This window comes from Venustampulla echinocandica, assembly GCF_003357145.1.
Source record: "Venustampulla echinocandica strain BP 5553 chromosome Unknown scaffold_2, whole genome shotgun sequence".
Classification (NCBI taxonomy): Eukaryota; Fungi; Ascomycota; class Leotiomycetes; order Helotiales; family Pleuroascaceae; genus Venustampulla; species Venustampulla echinocandica.
Genome location: NW_022474207.1, coordinates 3,437,134 through 3,455,078, shown reverse-complemented (window position 1 = coordinate 3,455,078; position 17,945 = coordinate 3,437,134). Strand labels below are relative to the sequence as shown.

General features: G+C 50.4%; 5 protein-coding genes across 5 annotated transcripts; 3 read left to right on the top strand and 2 right to left on the bottom strand.

Moving 5' to 3' along the window:
• Positions 1-444: 444 nt before the first annotated feature.
• On the bottom strand, positions 445-4,044 carry BP5553_05529 (uncharacterized protein; the record flags this gene model as incomplete). Its single annotated transcript, XM_032014152.1, has 1 exon — positions 445-4,044. The coding sequence occupies one exon, from the start codon at positions 4,042-4,044 to the stop codon at positions 445-447; it is 3,600 nt and encodes a 1,199-aa protein (XP_031870752.1).
• Positions 4,045-5,024: 980 nt separating this feature from the next.
• BP5553_05528 (ARM repeat-containing protein) lies at positions 5,025-6,510 on the bottom strand (the record flags this gene model as incomplete). The annotated part of the gene is made up of 4 exons (XM_032014151.1): positions 5,025-5,055; positions 5,105-5,948; positions 6,002-6,276; positions 6,335-6,510. 4 exons carry the CDS (start codon positions 6,508-6,510, stop codon positions 5,025-5,027), a joined length of 1,326 nt encoding a protein of 441 aa, XP_031870751.1.
• Positions 6,511-7,926: 1,416 nt separating this feature from the next.
• BP5553_05527 (uncharacterized protein) lies at positions 7,927-10,583 on the top strand (the record flags this gene model as incomplete). Its single annotated transcript, XM_032014150.1, has 4 exons — positions 7,927-7,936; positions 8,123-8,322; positions 8,385-8,569; positions 8,636-10,583. 4 exons carry the CDS (start codon positions 7,927-7,929, stop codon positions 10,581-10,583), a joined length of 2,343 nt encoding a protein of 780 aa, XP_031870750.1.
• A 1,550-nt stretch (positions 10,584-12,133) lies between these two features.
• Positions 12,134-12,526, top strand: BP5553_05526 (uncharacterized protein; the record flags this gene model as incomplete). Its single annotated transcript, XM_032014149.1, has 1 exon — positions 12,134-12,526. The coding sequence occupies one exon, from the start codon at positions 12,134-12,136 to the stop codon at positions 12,524-12,526; it is 393 nt and encodes a 130-aa protein (XP_031870749.1).
• A 785-nt stretch (positions 12,527-13,311) lies between these two features.
• BP5553_05525 (uncharacterized protein) lies at positions 13,312-13,692 on the top strand (the record flags this gene model as incomplete). The annotated part of the gene is made up of 2 exons (XM_032014148.1): positions 13,312-13,415; positions 13,500-13,692. The coding sequence occupies 2 exons, from the start codon at positions 13,312-13,314 to the stop codon at positions 13,690-13,692; spliced, it is 297 nt and encodes a 98-aa protein (XP_031870748.1).
• Between the last annotated feature and the right edge of the window lie 4,253 nt (positions 13,693-17,945).

Here is a 17,945-nt window from a genome sequence, read left to right as displayed (position 1 = left end):
GAATACGAGGTGATCAACGGATGGTACGACCTCAAACAACAGGCGATATTTCTTGCCCGCACTTGCGGAAACTTCATCATGTGATGGCTTCAGAATCCAGAATCATCCTTCACGCCACGAAAGCCCTAGATGGGGCTAAACCCAAGAGGATGAAGCCTCGTATTGATCCAACTAATATAATATGTAGTCAATTACATACATATGAACATACTCCTAACCAACATGGCAGTGATAATATATCCACCGCCACCCCATTCGTTATGTACAAAACCGGAGCGGTTCTGGTAAAACGACGCCCAAGCAAGTGCCAAATTAGCATCATGCTCCAAATATGCTACCCGGCAGCAGTCGGGTAGCATTAGAAATCCTGAACTCCATACGCTGCCCCTATTTGCAATTCGATTTTCTTGTCATTATGCATTTAATTTCAGACGAGTTGATCGATCATGTTTTTAACTGCGGTAGGCCAGAAGTAGCGATCTTTTTGAACTCCGGCATATCTTCTGCATCGTCTGGCGTTCTCTCCCGCTTTTGACCAGCAAGCTGTTGTGTTTCGTTCGTCGGAGTGTGCCTCATTTCGTTAGGTGGAAGCTGCCCTTTCTCGCTCGCTGGAGGCTGCGGTGTGCTGGCTCCATTCGTCGAGTTTGGCGTAGGTGGAGGTGCAGGTGAGGCCGAGGACGGTGCTCTCGTCCGAGCTGCCGCATTGGCGGGACTTCCAGAGTTTGCCCTCTTCATCCCAGGAGTCGTCATTGGTGGTCTAGGAACGAAAGGTCCATTTGGACGGGCTTGGCTGAATGATGGTCGCGTGATAATGGGTCCTCGCTTTTCGGGGCCAGTTGTTTTAAAGGGCTGTTGACCTACATTGTTTTGTGTCCCGTTCTGATTCGCCAAAGGTTGAGGCGAGCTCTGATCATTTGTGTGAGTATGATCTGGGGTTTTCTCGGCCGCAGATGGTGTATCTGATCTGAAATTCAGTGCAGGAATATTCTGCAACATCGACCTTAATGCATTCATAATCAAGTCCTCTTTGGGCTCGCCTGGAACGGCGCTCTCGTTGGAGTAGCCTAGCACCCGGTTCACTGCTGAATTTACAATCGCTTCAGAATTACTTGAACCAGTCTCCTTCAGGGATTTTATGAGCGTCGTCTTGAATTTCTCAATGGCTTCTTTGATGTTTTCCGATCGCTCAATAAGTTCTCTTGTACTTCCTGGTGGCGGAGGTGCTGTAGGAGCTGGCTGCATTGAACTCGTTTGTTGCTGAGGGGTCGGTGTAGGCGGCGGAGGCTGGGGAGGCTGTTGCTGTTGTTGCAGCTGTTGGTGCTGCTGCTGTTGTTGCTGCTGCTGATGTTGCTGTTGCTGCTGCTGTTGTTGCAGTTGCTGTTGCAGTTGTGGTGGTGGTTGTTGTGGTTGTTGAGGTTGCTGAGGTGGGGGTGGTAGCTCGTTCTGTGGTGGATTCGACGCAGCTGGCTTTGGTGCGTAAGGTGAGCTGTATGTTGGACCAGTAGATCCGGTCAACTGAGGAGCTATTGATGCTGCGAAAGGAGGGGGAGCTTGGGGGTTATTCGAAGGATGAGGCACTGGGGGGACTGCTTGTCCATTAATTGGATGTGGAGGACCCATATACTGAGGTGGTTGGCCAGGCCGAAAATTCGGTGGCATATGAGCATTCATTGGGTACCCCGGAGGCGGTCCCATCATGCCAGGGCCATATGGATAGCCGGGCATCATATGAGGATGGCCTGTTTGATACATCGGTTGTTGAGGCATAAGCCCTGGATGTGATTGAGGAGGCGGCGAAGCTCTTTTCTTCTTTTCCTTTTCAATAGAAACACCCTCAACTATGGCCCACATCCAACCCTTACCGTCTCGTTCGACCTTTCTAAAAGCATGGTGTTGGGACAGATTATGTCGCACGCTACTCTGCCAGCCATTCGTACTGCATTTGAGGACGAAGTACGGATATTTGCGCTGGATCGCACGATATATTTGTGGTAGCGACATCTGGCCAGTAGGTGAGTTTGACAGAGCCTCATGGATGAGGGTAACATAATTGGATTGTGGCTTTGCGAGCTGTTCTGGACTGAGCTCCGCTTCGTTAAATTGCGGGGACGGTGATCGAGGCGGTTTGGGAGGCTTCTTGTCCTTCTTTTCCTTGGCTGGCTGGTCCTCACCAGAGCCCTCTTGCTTAACTTCCCCGTCTTTCGGCTCCTTCGGTTTCCTTTTCGTATATTTCCTCTTTTCCCGCGGCTCAGGAGGAGTATCTGGCCTGGGGTGCTTACGTGGTCGGCCAACTTTATTCTTGCCAGGAACAGGGCCTTGCACTGGGAGTGTTTTGAAGGCTTTTTCGCCGTCCTTGTCTCTCTCGCGCGCCAGCGCCTCCTTTTTTATCAATTGTTGCTCACGCTTGGACATAATGCCGTTTTTAGGAGGCCGGCCTGGGCCACGCTTTTTCGGAGGCATAGAAGGCAGATCAATTTGATTTGCAGCGGCTGTATCGTGTTGTCTCTCATCAGCTTCGGGACGGATAGACTGATCACTCTGTTCATCCTCTTCCTCATCCTCCAGATCTTCCTCAACCTCCTCCCTTTCAGGAGCCTCTTCCTCGCCGCTTTCATTTTCAGGGGATGGTTCTTCACTGGTGTCCTCCATTGCACCAACTCGAGGTGTATCTTCAAAGTCAAAACTCATTTCCTTCCCCCCTTCTGAGTAGCGATCAGCAATCATACTATCCTCCTCGTACTCCGCTCTCCGCTCAGCCCCTGTCTCGCCAACGGCAACATCTGGTAGGATAAATCGTACGACAACACCTCCTATTTGCAGCCGGCTGCCACTATTCAGAGGTATAGTGTCATTGTAGTGATAAAACTCCTCATCAATGAACGCTCCATTCCGTCCTACAATCTTTGCCTCGAACAAATATTTCTTGCTATTGTACGCAATCTTGACATGCTTTCGGGATATCGATTTGTAACCGCTTATGGGAGTAGTAGCGCCGGGGTGGATAGCTACCAGAGGGCAGTCATGTGGTGAAGGTCGAAGCGACTCGGGATCGACTGGTACTGCCATGTCTGGCGCAGTTCTTCGCGCGGGGGCTTCGGTTTGTTGTGCAATAACTCCATTTGGCTGGGCTAGACTGCCCCTCCTTGATAACTGCTGAGAGGATCCTGTAGACTTTGATTTTCTGCTTGCCCTGCTGGCTTTACGGCTTCTCCGTCGTTGGCGCTCATCATCATCCGAATCATCGCCCTCCCGTAGGATGCCACCGCTTTCGCTCACAATAGATTTTGTATACCGGCTCTCTTGTCCGTTCGCCGCTCGTACAGGCGTCTTGGGCGTCCTAGGCTCCGGAGCAGCAGAGCCTCCTGCTCGCCTTCGCCGCTCCTCTCCTCGGCCTCGGCGTAGAATAGCTTTGGTAGCTCTTACATCGCGCCCCAATATCACCGAGTAGGTGTTCATGTAGAATTCGCCATCTGCAAATTCAAGCTTCGCGTACGCTTGAACGCGGGTTTCGTCCATTTCGTGCATGTATGGGGAAGGATCTAGGTAAGGCTGTGGCATCGCACCACCCATAGCCATCTGGAGGGCAAGCAAGCCTTGCGCGGGATCTTGCGGGAGTCCCATGCCATTTAGGTTGTAACTGAACGCGCTGTCTGGTCCAGCCCAGGCCAGGTTCATTTGCTCCAGCTCAGCCATGGTGAGGGGCGGGAGCTCTGGTTGCGCAGCTTCCATCGTATTGGCGGGCTCGACCTCTGTGGTGGCATCGATAGAAGTGACAACATTTGCGTCGGCTGTCTCACGCGGGAGCGCATGCCCAACTTCACCTTCGTCGTGTTCTGCATTCACTTGCACCCTTTCGCTCTCGCTATTCCCCGCTGGGGGGTCGGTGTCGCGAATTGTCATTTGGCCCATCTGCCTCGTCTCGTCCTCGCCCTCGGCATGGTTCTCGACGGCGGTGAGGTCGATGTTGGGGGTCGGGCTGCCATCGTTGCCGGTCGCAGCTACGGCAGCTGCGACCGTTGCCGTGGAAGTTTGCGGTGAAGTCATCGCTGTCGCATTGAATAGTGACAGCTCCTTCACCGACAGCAAGTCCCTGATGGTTGAATCGCAGTCGTAACCTCGAGGTATCGCGGCGGCGCTCTTGTCTATCGCGATACATCAAACGTTGCGGCAGTATCAATATTCCGATTGATTTTGGGGGGTTGTCACGTGACGGACCAGAGGCCAGCGGGGTACGAGGGTAATAGGTAATAGGTAGGTAGGTACTTAGGTGGCTTCGTGTAGCCTCCTATTCCTGTCTAAGTGATAATAATAAGGCGAGTTAGGATTGGCATAATGTTTTTGTATTTTTCTCTGCCAATTTGAGGTCAAGATGCTTTGAATGCCAAAGTTGCCTTGGCAATGAGAACTTAAGGGGGGCAAACCGACCCAGGATCCTCAGCATCACCGGAGCCAACGAGGTACTTAAATGGTTCTACTGCTACGACACTTCCACAAGGTACATAATCTCTTTAGTTAATAGTACTTTAGGTATGCTGGTGAGGTAAACTGTTTCTGATGACAAACCCTCTGTTGATGAAAGGCCTGATAACAATCTTCTCTAGAGGTATGAACCTTGGCGGCACTAGCTTGCTCCGCGAAAAAAAGCCATCTGGCAAGTGGCAACGATAGCCTGCCTAATAGCCATGTTTACAGTTGACAGCGGCTAAACATGTGCCCGTGCTATGCTATGGGACCTTGAAGATTCACATGCAAATCGCACACGGCGTTGGATATGGATCATATATATGAGCTGGTGACGGATTTATCATTCTCGCAGGTTCAGGTAAATCTGTGCTGTGTTACGGAACCAGATATCAAAAACAGCTGAAGTCCCGTGCCATCGAAATTAAGAGAAACGAAATAGAAGTGCACTACGGGTATTGTATTTTATCGATCAAATCAAACATGAAAATCCTTTTCCTCTGCCTAACGCCTAAATGTCTCAAAAATTATCTTTGGCGGTCTTGTACTAATGCTAAGGTCGATCAGTCATCATTGTCGGCTTGAATCATAATTCTAAATGCTTGTTAATGCGAGAACATGCGCTAGGTCATACAGAACTTACGGCAAACTATCAAACACGACCTCATTGTCCTGGTAGTGGTGTACGAAACCACCGCCAAGAAGTCGCTTCAGGGCTTGGAGTCTATGCAACTTCCACCATTTGTCGATCCTCATTATCCCAGCTTTGTGAACCCGAATCGTCATTCTTGAGCCGTACATGCGACCATCGGGGTCACGGGCCATGGAATATCTCGGTCCAAGGGCTGGATGTTCAATTGTATTTAAGATGTCTGCAAAGTTGACATGGAGCGTTTTGCGGTCTTTCTTGGCAATTCTCTTCGAGGACTCGGTGGCGAGTTGGGAAAGCGTGTGCTGGAGCTGATGCTTTTGGCGATAGACTTCGTAACGCTTGACGAAGTGCGATTCTATAGTGGCACTTTCATCATCATCATCACCATCACTCGCGGGCTCATCATTAGCCTCTCGTGGCGTATAGCTCTTTTCATAGAGCAAGGCAATGTTTTCCCCAGCTGCAACCTGGACTGTGGTGTCGCTACTGTCAAGCTGCTCGACAAATACATCCGCCGCTGGCTCGGTCTTGTCCTCCAGATCGTCGACGAATGTCGCAAGGAATCCCCATGCTTGGCAGGCTGCTGTAACCACTTCACCACTATCATCTGCAGCGACGGATGTGCCATCCGACTCGATTATTTCCAGCAGGTCGTCCATAGCATCTTCGGTGGCGCTATCAGAAGCACCCCCATATACCGCTGCTGCACTGAGGGTATGGATAGCGGTAGCTTTAACACTGTGAAACTCCGAATCTGTATATGCGCGCTTCAACGGTTGATATAGGCCATCGTAAGCTGTTTCCGATGGATTTGTAATAAGCGTGAGGGCGATAGCTGTGTAAGTTGTTAGCGCTCTGATCGTGACAGACATAGAACATCCTGCCAACCTCGTAATGCAAGACAAGTCTCCTTTTCGCTGCTTTCCATCTTGACGCTCTTCAGCAGTGCGGGGAACAGCTCCGACGCCTTATTTTCGATCTCCTCGCCACAATAGTGGCTCATAAGATAGTAAACATATACGTTCAGGGTAGATTCTCTACCCTGAACACTGCTTCTCTTGCGATCAATAATCTCCTCGATACGGTCGGCGAGACCCTGCTTCCATGTACCAGCGACATCGTCGGGCAGTTCGGGAGAGAGCATCTCATCAAGTGAGTTCACACTGCAAAGAGGCCAGTCAATACCCATCTCTGTAAATTTGGCAGAAGCTTTTGACAGACCTCCAATTTGTGGAGTCGCTCATATTCTCCTCGTCATCGTCCGAGGCATGGCGACTTGGATTTCTGCTAGTTGCGCGAGAGTTCGTGGCCGACGACGCGCGAGAGGAGATGCGCGACTGTGCTTTCCTGGAGACTGTCTTTCCGCTCTCCAGAGCCTGGCGTCTCAAGTCGCGCATATTGGCGATGGGGCTGCGAGAAGGGGTTGTTGAAGTTGTAGAAACCGCGGACTGCAGCGGCCGCGAATAACTCGCCGGGTATCAAAGGACTGCTGCGCTGGCAAGTATTCGAGTAAGTGCCAAATCGGACGGGGCTGTTGAATGCTATCGCAAGGGTCGATCGTACGGAACTTGCGATGATAATGGGACGTAGGTTAGTTGATCCATGTGAGTATGAGGGGGAGATATATAAAACAAGGCTTCCGCAGCGTTGTCAAGAAGGAAGAGGAAGAGAAGGGGACCTGAATAATATACGGCGTATGACAATATTATGGAAGTTGGTGGTCGCTTGGTATTGTGGGGAGAAGGTGGCGAAAGCCACGGATGCTGTTGGATGTTTCGGGCGACTAACGAGCGCCAGGTGACACCGGTAGGGCTAGGCTGAATACCAAGTAGCTGCGAAGGGTAAAGTACCTACCTAGTAGACACAGGAACTACTCCGAACTGCTGAGTGACATTACAGATACGTAGTTCTAGGACCGTACATGTACATACCTACCTACGTATGCCCAGGTGCGGTGTGGGGGGCCTAACTAGACAGCTAAGACAGCCTAAGACGGCTAGCGACTCCGTACAGAGAGCCACCCAAGAACGCTACTAGTAGGCATGTGGTATGTACGCATGATAAGGATAAGGAAGGATAAGGAATACTTAGCTCCTAAAGTACCTAGGTGCCTAGCAGGTCGGTATAGGAGCGTAGGTACCTACACTCGGTACAAAGGATCTGAGGGAAGTCAACGGCATGCCTCAGGATACACCTAATGTACATGTACCTTAGGCAGGTAAGGAGTTAACACTTTAATTATCCCTTTACTTACGCCTATACAAGTAAGTAGCCTTACAAGGTTGTAAATTGCACAGATAAGATGCAATACTCGAGATACTCGTACTCGAATAATACTATACAACTACTACTATAATAATATACCCGCAAATCGCGCGGATCCGGTGCTCCTCGAGTTCCTTATCGATTGCTCGCTTAACCCTATGGCTCACATCATCCATGAGCTGGCGGCCTCGAACGACAACCCCTCCTTTCCTCCTTTCCTCCTCCTCCTTCCATTCATTCCAGTCTCTTTCGCAACTCCAGCGTCCTCTTCCTCCAACTTCACCTTCACCTTTCAACTTAACTCCCACAGCAACATCAACTGGCCATTTACCAGCAGCGGGTCCGCGTTATCGTAGTAGTAGATCGAGATCCAGGCACCGAAGCTTATCGCCCTCGTTGAGCGTCCGCAGCTGCCTGGACCCCTCGTCAACAACGTGTTTCATCGTTGATCGAACAACCACAGTCTGGCGTGCCCTCACCATTCACACACTTACTTAGGAGGTTCCTCTTCTATTACAATATAATATTTGCCTGTTCCAAGCGGCAGGATGGCCCAAGGTACGTGACTTTCTGATCCTGAGCGGAAGGGCAACGAGGCTGGCATCGCGGAGTTGGGCACCTTGTGGTCTCGGCTGGGCATCGCCACCTCAAGTCCTACTATGCATCAGCATCTCAAGGCTCAGCTGTGATGTCCTTTTTTCGATCAACTGCATCCCTTTAAATACTAAGGCTAACAAACTCTAGCCAATATTACGCTCGCAGCCCTGACCGGCGATGCCTCATTCGGGCAACGGACCATTACCCTCAACCCAGATCGCCTCACTATCCCCGTCGGTAGAGCTTCGAAGAGCGTTAGCAAAGGGATTCTGGGTGCTGAATACAATGCGTGGTTCGATAGCCCTGTGATGTCCCGGGAGCACGCAGAGCTGTGCCTGAACACTATAGTCAAGGCATGTCTATCCCATACACCCACTTCTTTGTCTACGGCAACACTAACATAAAGTAGACTGTCACCGTTCGCGACCTGGGCTCCATGCATGGCACATTTCTGAACGATACAAAGGTTCCAACCGAGCAACCCGCCGAGGTGGAAGACGGAGATGTCATAGCATTTGGCGCCGAGGTTAGACGTGGCCCGGAAATATTCCCGGCCTGTTCCTTTCAGGTCAACATTGACTGGTCCCCATATCGGTTAGTGAACTTTTATATCGGGCTTACTATTCATTTCTGATTAACTACTAACGTTGCTTCCAATAGAACCGGTAGTACCTTCTCCTTTCCTAATTCCTCGGATATCGAGGAAGAGGAGGGATACGGTTCTAGTAACCCTGATATGGAAGAGCGCGGTCAGCTATCCAGTGATGGTGATGCCTCTATTGAAACTCCCCAGCCCATTAAAGGTTACCATGCCATCGCAGCAATTGATCTTACCCGGGATGATTCTCCTATTCCATCGAGCTCGACAAGGATTGACCTCACCGAAGATGATCCCGTGGGGCATCCTACTGAGGGTCGGGTCATGGAGACAATTCCCGACCAACCTGCTGCCTTGGATCGTAACGCTCACTCAGCAAGTGATAATAATCATTATCAAAAACTCCCTGCTCTCATCAACATTGTAGGTGACCACGACCTTCTTTCTTCCGACTCCGACGATGAGCCTTTTGAGTTGTCAGGCTCGGACTCCGAAGATACCGATGGTTCCGATGACCCGGTAGATTATGGAGATGAGGAGTCGAATGAAGAGTCAGATTTAGAGGACGGTGACGAGATCGATTTCGATACGGAGGAAGAACCTTTTGAGTCGATGATGCGTCATTCTTTTACTTTCGGTAGCAGCCAAAACAACACTTTGCCAGAGGACGGAAACAGCATGGATGACGACAATGATAGCGACTTCGGCCTCTCAGAGGCAGGCGCAGAAGGACTTAAGGCATTATTCGAAGATGGTCTACAACAGAGCATGACTGAATGCCAAGAGTCTGCTCCCACTACCAACGCTCCGGCTGAAGTTGACCGACAGATTGGAAACAACCTACATTTTATGCAGGTACCGAACGATATCTCATCCCAATCCGAGCCACTGGAATTAATCCCGGAAGTACATCCGATGGTCTCTCTATGCAGTCCTATTAACGAGCTTGTCCAAGGGCCATTGAAGACTAAAGCAACCACAATGGAGAGTGCACAGTTCCTGGGAGCTAGACAACCGAGTCCTTCTGACGCCGCGATGGCCAAAGCTACATCTCAACCTCGACCAGAGCAAATTACAAATGATATTCCAGTGTATCATTTGCAAAGTCAAGAATTTAGCCAACTCTCTCAGACGCTTGGGGAGAAAACCGGCAAACAGGCTTTCTTTGAAGCAAGAGAGAAGAATAAGGCCAAATTCTCTACTCCATCTGACACGATAGACGAGAGATCCACCGAACCCTCCGCCTCAAGCAAGTCCGCACTACCCCCAAACAATTTACTGTCGAAGGAGGAGCCACAATCCGCTAGAGCAGCAGCACCCACAAACTCATGGGTAGACTTTGGTGTAGTAAAGCGCCCGTTGAATGAGTTGAGTTTGCCTCATACCCCGGGCAGGTCAATTACGTTTGACAGAGCCCCCGAACTTATCAACATATCTAGTTTGTTAACTGGAACCCGTACTGGTAAGTCAATCCACTATAAACAAAAGCAAGCCGGCCTAACCCCTCCAGTACCAGGTATGCAGTCAAATTCCTCTCCCGAGCTCCACAATCGGCCTCCAATTATCGACCCTACGGCTACCCTGAGCCCAGAGTACGACATGACTAGCGCTGTTACGTACAATCAAAGTAAAGCCAAGTCTACTCGCTCCAGACTTAGTATACATGATATTATCGAGAGCTCCTCGCGGGATCAATCTGCTCAAGTATCCGGTTCAAAAGCCGGCGATAAGCGCAAAGCAAGTGACATCTCGGACGTACTAACAGACGAAGTGCGAGCATGGGCTTCTTCTAGGGATGTATCTAAATCCTTGGACACAACTATACCCAACTGCCCTCCTAAGATATCTTGTCAATCGGCGGAGCCGGCTGCCACTCCTGCTCTTAATGAACGACCAGCAAAGAGATTAAGGACGATCCTGGAGCGTGCGGCTTTTGCTGCTGTTGGGGGCGTTGCCGTCGGCGCAGGTCTCTTCTTGAGCTTGGTTGCCACCGCCCCAGACTTCTCTTAGAACGCGGTTAGCGACACAATTACGATTCATCATATAGGGGACTGGGGACTTGGGACAGGTTTTGTTTTTCGGAGCTATTGTTACTTTACGTTTGGGAGGGGGTGAGGACCAATTATGGAAATGGGAATATCACAGTGGCTAAGGAGCTGTGTCAAGCTGGTCATCACCTGCGGCTTATGCATTTTGGCGCCTTCAAGGTTGGCGCTTGGGTTACTTGTGCTGTGCAACGGTTTCGTATATTTACTGCTGTGTCCGAGACTTGGCTTAATTGCAGATATTTATCTTTTAATACATCATGCGGCGCCATGCTCACGAGGTACACATAATGTGCTTATCTTTATTCACATCCAAAACGGTCGAATGAAAACCTGTAGCGTGACAGCGACAAACACTCAAGCCTTTTCGTCTTGATCCCTTCTACCTCTTGCATATTTTACGAGGATCATGCTTGTTTATATTCACCTTTTACGGAATCACCGTCCCACGAGCTCGCATGCGAAACATGCTACCATGATGGCACTGAAAAAGAACGTGGAATATGGTACTCGGGGCCTTTCAATTTCAGCTGGCCCAGGTATACTACCCGCATTCGGAGGCAAACCGTACTTCGGATTTCTGATACGGACCCCTACTCATCTCCCATCACTGTTACTGTTACGGTTACGTCGGCACATGTGGATACTCGGTGCTGTTGTATTGCGGTTCCTGTCCTCTCAACTCGTACTTGTTATTGTACATGTACAACGTCTGCGACATGTCGAGCACGCGTGCACATAACCACCCCCACTCCGAATATATATCATCCACAATCTCCGGGAACGGGTACCTTGCTTGTGGCCAGCGGCTGAATGAGCAATCCGCGCTGATGGGGAGATGAGCGGCCATATTCTGCGGGAGAGGCTGAGGGGACAAGGTCCGTCGGGAGTCCTCCCCCCCTAAAACGCATAATAATGACAGATCAGATTTTTGCCGATCCTGCACGGCCGATGACGGACGATCCGTACAACTCTGACAAGGGATGACCTACATCTATAGGACCCTACGAACGTCGGGCTCCTATAAAGGTAGAACGGTGTGTTTCATTAGACCAAAAGTTTGGTCGTACCTCCATCCGGCATTCTATTCTCGGAAATGGACACGGAGGTTTGTGTTTTTCCATTCTTTGCTATTCCGAGATATCGATTACACCAGCTGACACCTCTTATTAAGTCTTCGGTGCCTTGTCCTTGTCCTTGTCCACGGAGAACTTATGGATTCCTTGAGAGCGTCATGTCGATCATCGGGTTGACAAAGCATAATTGCTGCTCGTCCTCCGTCCTCTCAAGACCTGTCCTTGACCTTGGACCTCATATCTTCACTTGCTCCTTGGCCTCTACTTCGCTATGTTTCATTTCAGTCACTGTACAACACCTAGAGCGCGGCTAGGGTGTATGGACACGATCTCATCACCGTTGACACGGGGTCTCTCATCTTCCGGTTACTACCAATTGGGGGCTTCCAGAAAAGGATCTCGCAGTGCACAACATATTCGCTTCTGCAGCCAACACAAGATGGTGCCAATGGATACGGCCCTCCTACTGGATCTGGTCCATCGCAACGTTGACTCTACGCAGCAGAGGGTACATCCCGAGTATGCTACTTCGGATATATGGGATCTCGTGCGATCACGTCCAGAGCTGGTTCGGCGGGAGCATACAGACCTACCAGCAGATTGGCTCAGCTGCCGGGCGCCCTCCGAGCAGTCGACCACAGCAGCCATAGTGCTGACGATCACTGTTACCAATATCTCAGCGGCGTTCCCGACGGTTTATATGCCGACCTGTGCTGGCAACGGGCGAGATCATGCGTTCCAAGCTGCTGGTAACCAGGATATGAAGGTATCAGGTCTCCGAGGAAGCAGACGCCATATCCGGCGAATCCCAAGCAGGGTGTACACACAATAATGGGTGACAAGAGTCCTTTGTGTCACTTCTTCCAGCCGGGCTGGGATTCTGGGAATAACTCGTAGCTGCGGGTAGTTCCTACGGGAGCGAGCTAGGGCCAGCTGCAGGAAATCTTCTAGCTGCTCCATATTGCTGCTCATACCGGTATGAATATGTAGTCCGTACAGAGGAGCAACTGTCTCAAACGATCACCTCAAGCAAGGCTGCGGCCCGCAGCTCATGGTGACGGGTGCTCGGTTCCTCAGTGTTGGGACGAAAGGATAACCCCAGGAGATAGGTTGAACGGCAGCGCCACTGGGAGCCATTCGCGAAAATCAGCAGACCACCCTCCCCATGGCGCCTGAACCCGAATCACAATGCTATTCTTTCGTCCGTCCGTACGTAGCGGTGTGGGGCGTGGTTCCGTGAGCAATAATCATCATCTTTGCAACGCGGGCAGGCAGACGTCAGCCCGGATGAAGTGCTTGGCTGCCCAATTGTGTCCATCGTGGTGTCAAGCAAGGGCTTTGGGCGGGTTGCAAATGCGGGATGCAGGATGAGGTGCTTCATTTGGTCTCGAGTATAAAAAGGGCCGTATGGTCCCTCGACTTATCACTCCCCATAGCACCATTGAAAATAAGCCAAACCCCCCCGCTACTATTTACTATTACTTCAAGAGGCCTTGAACATTCTTATCTCTTCCACGCATTACATATCAGTTTGCTTTGTCAATATAAGCCTACTATATATATCTCAATTACTCGGTACCAATTCCAATACAACACCCCACAACCCCTCTCATCGCCATGCCTCGCAACTACCACTCCCGCTCTGCCGAAGTCTCAGACTCATGCTGTGTTAGTGGCCGGATCTACCAAACCTGCACATCCTGCGGCGGTCTCCCTAGAACGTAAGTACTGTAAATTCCTTTTGTCTGGCTGCTTCCCACTAGACCACTCAACATAAGCCATGTGCTGACCTGCTCTCAAAACAGCGTAGCAGGATGCGGAGAATGTGGAGGAGCCGGCAGCGTCTGGTCTCCGTGCCCCCATTGTGCTGGCTACGGAGCTTCATCAGGACCCGCTACCCACGGCGGAGAAAGCAAAAGCTACGGTGGACATGACTGGCAGGGCCCATCTCATCGGGGGAGTAGCCATCAGAACTACGATTCTGCTACGCGTCGGTAGCGGCTCCGGCTCCGCCTGGCTTTTTACCGATGTATCTTGAATCTTGATGATGAGTTTTGGAGTTCTTGAGGGCATATTTGGGATGGCATTTGGGACGTTCGCTCTGCATAGATCTAAGGTTTTCGATGGATTAGCTTGCTTGGCCCTTGGAGTTTCCTGTTTGGGTTTTTGGCATTGGTTGGGGATCTTCGCTCTGGCATATGCTCCTGGTACCAGGTCTAGGGCCATTGGGAAAGAACAACTACCTTGGGGAACTGGTTAGCGGGATTGTTGGCGTTTTCTCTCTCTCTTACCCCTTTCCCGCCATTTTCTACTCTCTTCGAAGCAACGTGTAAAATAGCAAAGGACCCATTCGTTTTTTCCCCTTCCCCTTTTCCTTTTCCTTTTCGTTTATTCCACCTTCCTGCTCATGTGCTCTGTCAACCGGAATTAAAATTCCTTTTGACCGAGGCCGAGGGGAATAAGTACCGCCGACCGAAATTTCAGGGTCTTTTCCAGGAAAGTTAACAATTCTCCGATTCCCCCAACTTGTCCTCGTGCTTCAAATATCACTTCCAATGTTGTACTTTGGTTCCACCCCTCACAACTGCCTCTCCGCTTGTTTTAGTCTGTAGGATGGGCCCATTCGCGTTGCATATCTTTTGTGTCGTGGTCGCGTTTGAGAGAAGGGCCCAAGGGTGAAGGCGGGAAACGACGGCAAAGAGAACGAGAGGGAGGAAGGAAGGAAGGTCAAAGAGTGGGAAGGGCTTGTTCCACAACGTCCTGCTTATATTAGTGGTGCTATGTTGTTGTTGGTCCTTGCCGTTGCGTGGTACTAGGACTGTACTGTATCGGCATGAGCAATTTAGCCATTAAACGATTATTCGATGATGTGGTCGTCATCTGTCTCACATCACATCGAGCTGGAATTGTCGCAAAATTTTCAATATTAGGATTAGGTTCCTGTTGAGAGGGGAACCATGGTATTGGCTACGCCATCTGCATGCGGGCAATGCAGGATAAGACACCTTCTGCCATATCAATGTTGGATGCTATGGTGGGGGTAGTAGCACAAGGCAGGCCAGCCAAACTCAGATATATCAGCTAATTGCCAGAGAGGTGTGATGTACTTACTATGTGATGTAGTTGAAAGACCGTGCTTATGTGGGCGACCGTGGCACTGCTCTATATCGGTCGAAGACAGGCGCTTAAAAAAAGATTCCAGTATATATAAAAATGCTCCTTTATGCCCCTTTTTTATTTCTCGGCAACACCTCTCAAGGTTTTGTCGGCCTATCCACCTCTCGACTTGCCTTCGCCGGCCGCCAGATGCATTATGCCATCGGCCACTCTTACTTCCCTACTACACCTACGCCATTCATAACCGTTGCACAGCGTCCGTTTGGAATTCGATGCTCGAAAGTGGGTTAAGAGTCCAGACACCCATCACGTCCCGTGGTATGATTGGTGCCGACATGTCTTGACATCCTTCTTTGACAATTATCATATATGATAAATCTGAGGGCCATGCATAGGCATATGTAGTGCAACGTTGCACAGAAGCAACAGGGCATCCATTGCTGCCAAACGCGATAGAACCTCGCTCTTTTCTCGGCCTCGCAACGCAGTGGAGATACACCTGACCTTCTCTATTCAGAAGCGGGATAAAAGTCGATGCTGTGTCGCAACTGTAGTGTGGGGCTGGTCACTTTGTGTTGGCTTTTCAATCTGGGGCGGGCTTTGCATGGAGGTTTGGGAGATGAATGTGGTGTAACCTCTCCGTTCTTCAATCAAATGGCGACCCAAATGCGCGGGATGGACATAAGGTCAAGGGATATATATAAGAGGAGCGAATGATGATAAAGCGCTTATTGAGCAGTGCCACGACGATATGGTCAATGTCTGCTGTAAGAAGGGGCGAATTGGAGTGAGGATATATCTGATGCACGAATGTTGAGAGCTGTGTAAGATAGCGAGAATGGAAGGCCAAAGCGCTTGCTTGGTTCTTGTGGTTCGTTGCTGCATACAGAGAGCGGGTTGTACCGAGTTGAGATTTGTGTTGACAATGAACCGGGTACAAGGATTCGAACGCCACAGTCAACATTTGGAATTCCGGATCTTAAGCTGAAGCCATCGATGAGATGTAGACCTATGCCGTTGTCAAGAGGGTGGTAGTCTTTCGTTTGTGGCTGCAGGGGAGACATAGAGGTGTACAAGCTTGACAGGCTTCAAATGCAATGTATCCTGGCTCCTCCCGGCACGTGGCGCCAAAGGAGCGTATGCGGCTTTACGAGATCAAATATTATACACTGATATCCGAACTTATCAATCTAAGCGTCAATTGCTGCATTCAAAGCCACTCGACTTGGATTTGGCCGACCCTGATGGCCTGGTTTTCTTCGCCCACCAAAGCCATTGCCTGGGGAGAATTGGTCCTAGAGTAGCAACTTATACCTTTGGACTAGACAAAAACACCTATTTATCCTAATCTCCATTGAGAGAGGACTACGCCTCGGCTTGTCAAGTGCACTGCGCTTATCTCTCGTAAAATAATACTATTTAACCTGAATAGGTAGGCTGTTTGTGATGGAAAATCTTGCAATATTTACTTTCGTTGGCTGAAGCTCTATTGCATTGCGCAATGCGCATTGAATAATTTGGGATGCCACCCGGCGTTCAACATGGACTAAACAGAGGGCGACTATCATCGAAAGAAGACGGCGGTTTAGATGGCCGAGAAGAGGCCGGATTTGGACAAGTTAGATAAGGGCCAGTCTCCAACCATTGCAGCAAAATCTTATCGGCTTCGATGTCGAACGGCTAGCCACAGGACTTTCTGTTTCAAGGTGTTTCACGTGGCTAAGGTCCCGAAGGGGCTGGCCCCAGACAAGAGAAACGGTCGGCAGGGTGAGAGCTCGGGATGTTTGGGCCAAAACCGAGTAGCATTCTGAACGGGGTGTTCAAGCCAACTGGCCTTGGTCAGGCCCGATCGACTCACTTCGCCCAAGACCATTGTGGCCTATGAATGGGCAGGATCTTGAATTTAGGCCGACTCGAGCACCGGCTCGTTATCTCAAAATTCATGGATGTCTTGAAGGCGTAAGCTTTTGCGCCATGCCGTGAGGTGTGGGAGGTCAGATGATTTTGGAGGGGTATTGTGCCCGCCATCGCGAAAGCCATATCGTCTGATGTTTGCATTTGGAGACCGAGGCCATAGGCTATAGGCCATAGCTAAGCCAATGCCTATCAACTGCTGCACTGCAGAGTTCCGAGGCGTTCGAGGCTCGGTCGAATCGGCGCCGATCGAGCACATTATGCCAGCTCCAATTCATTGATACGAGGCATGACCATTGACAAGCAGGCCGGGGAATGGGCGGCATCTTGGTCTTTGGGTTTTTGGCAGTAGCGATATAATTAATGTGATGAGAAGGAGCATTCTATACGGAATAGGGGTTACTCGATCGGTCGTCGGGACAACTAAGGTCCAAATAGCGCAAGAGGGTGGGTTTATCCCCTTTGCAATGCCACGTGATATGCGGCATGTGGTGTGCCACAACCTTTCCCGTCCTACCCACACACCGGGAGCGCGATTATATTTCTTCCTAAAAGCCAAGACAGTTGGGTTCAAAGGCGGCACATTTGCCTTCCCTATATCCAATGACAAAGACGATTCCGCTCTCTGGCTCGTGACTAACGGCGAGATGCTCACTTAAGCCTTTGGCTCTACCTAGCTAGGTAGGTGCCAGTCGATGTCGACGACTCCAAGTTGCAGCAGTGTGCTTTCAGCCACCTACTTCGTAGCTACTTGTGAAAGCAGTGGTCAAGCGTCAAGCGTCAAGCGTTAAGCGTCAAGCCCTCTTTGAACCCCCACCAAGCAGCCCAAGCAGCAGCAAAGCAGCACCAGCCGAAATGCGGGGAAATCCCCCGAGCACGGAATGGCCTAGGCCGCCGTGCTGGTGACGGGGTTGATCATGCATGGGCTTTTGGAGTCTGGGACATTAATTATTTATTAGGACTTTGAAGTGTGAATCAGAGGCGAATAGGTGGATGGACTTGCTTCGGGTTTGGGGGGATCTCTATACTCCGGAAAGAAAATCAGGATTTTGCAAAAGGCTTGGTCGTGGTCTTGGAAGTTGAAGTTCGTCCATTTGATGATTCACGGGGCGGTTGGTAATATTATTGTGGTCCGTGGAAAACACGGGGTCGCGAGTCGAGCAGAATTTTCAGTGGTCCCACCGCCGCAGTGGATGCTAATTTTGGACGGCGGAGTGCCC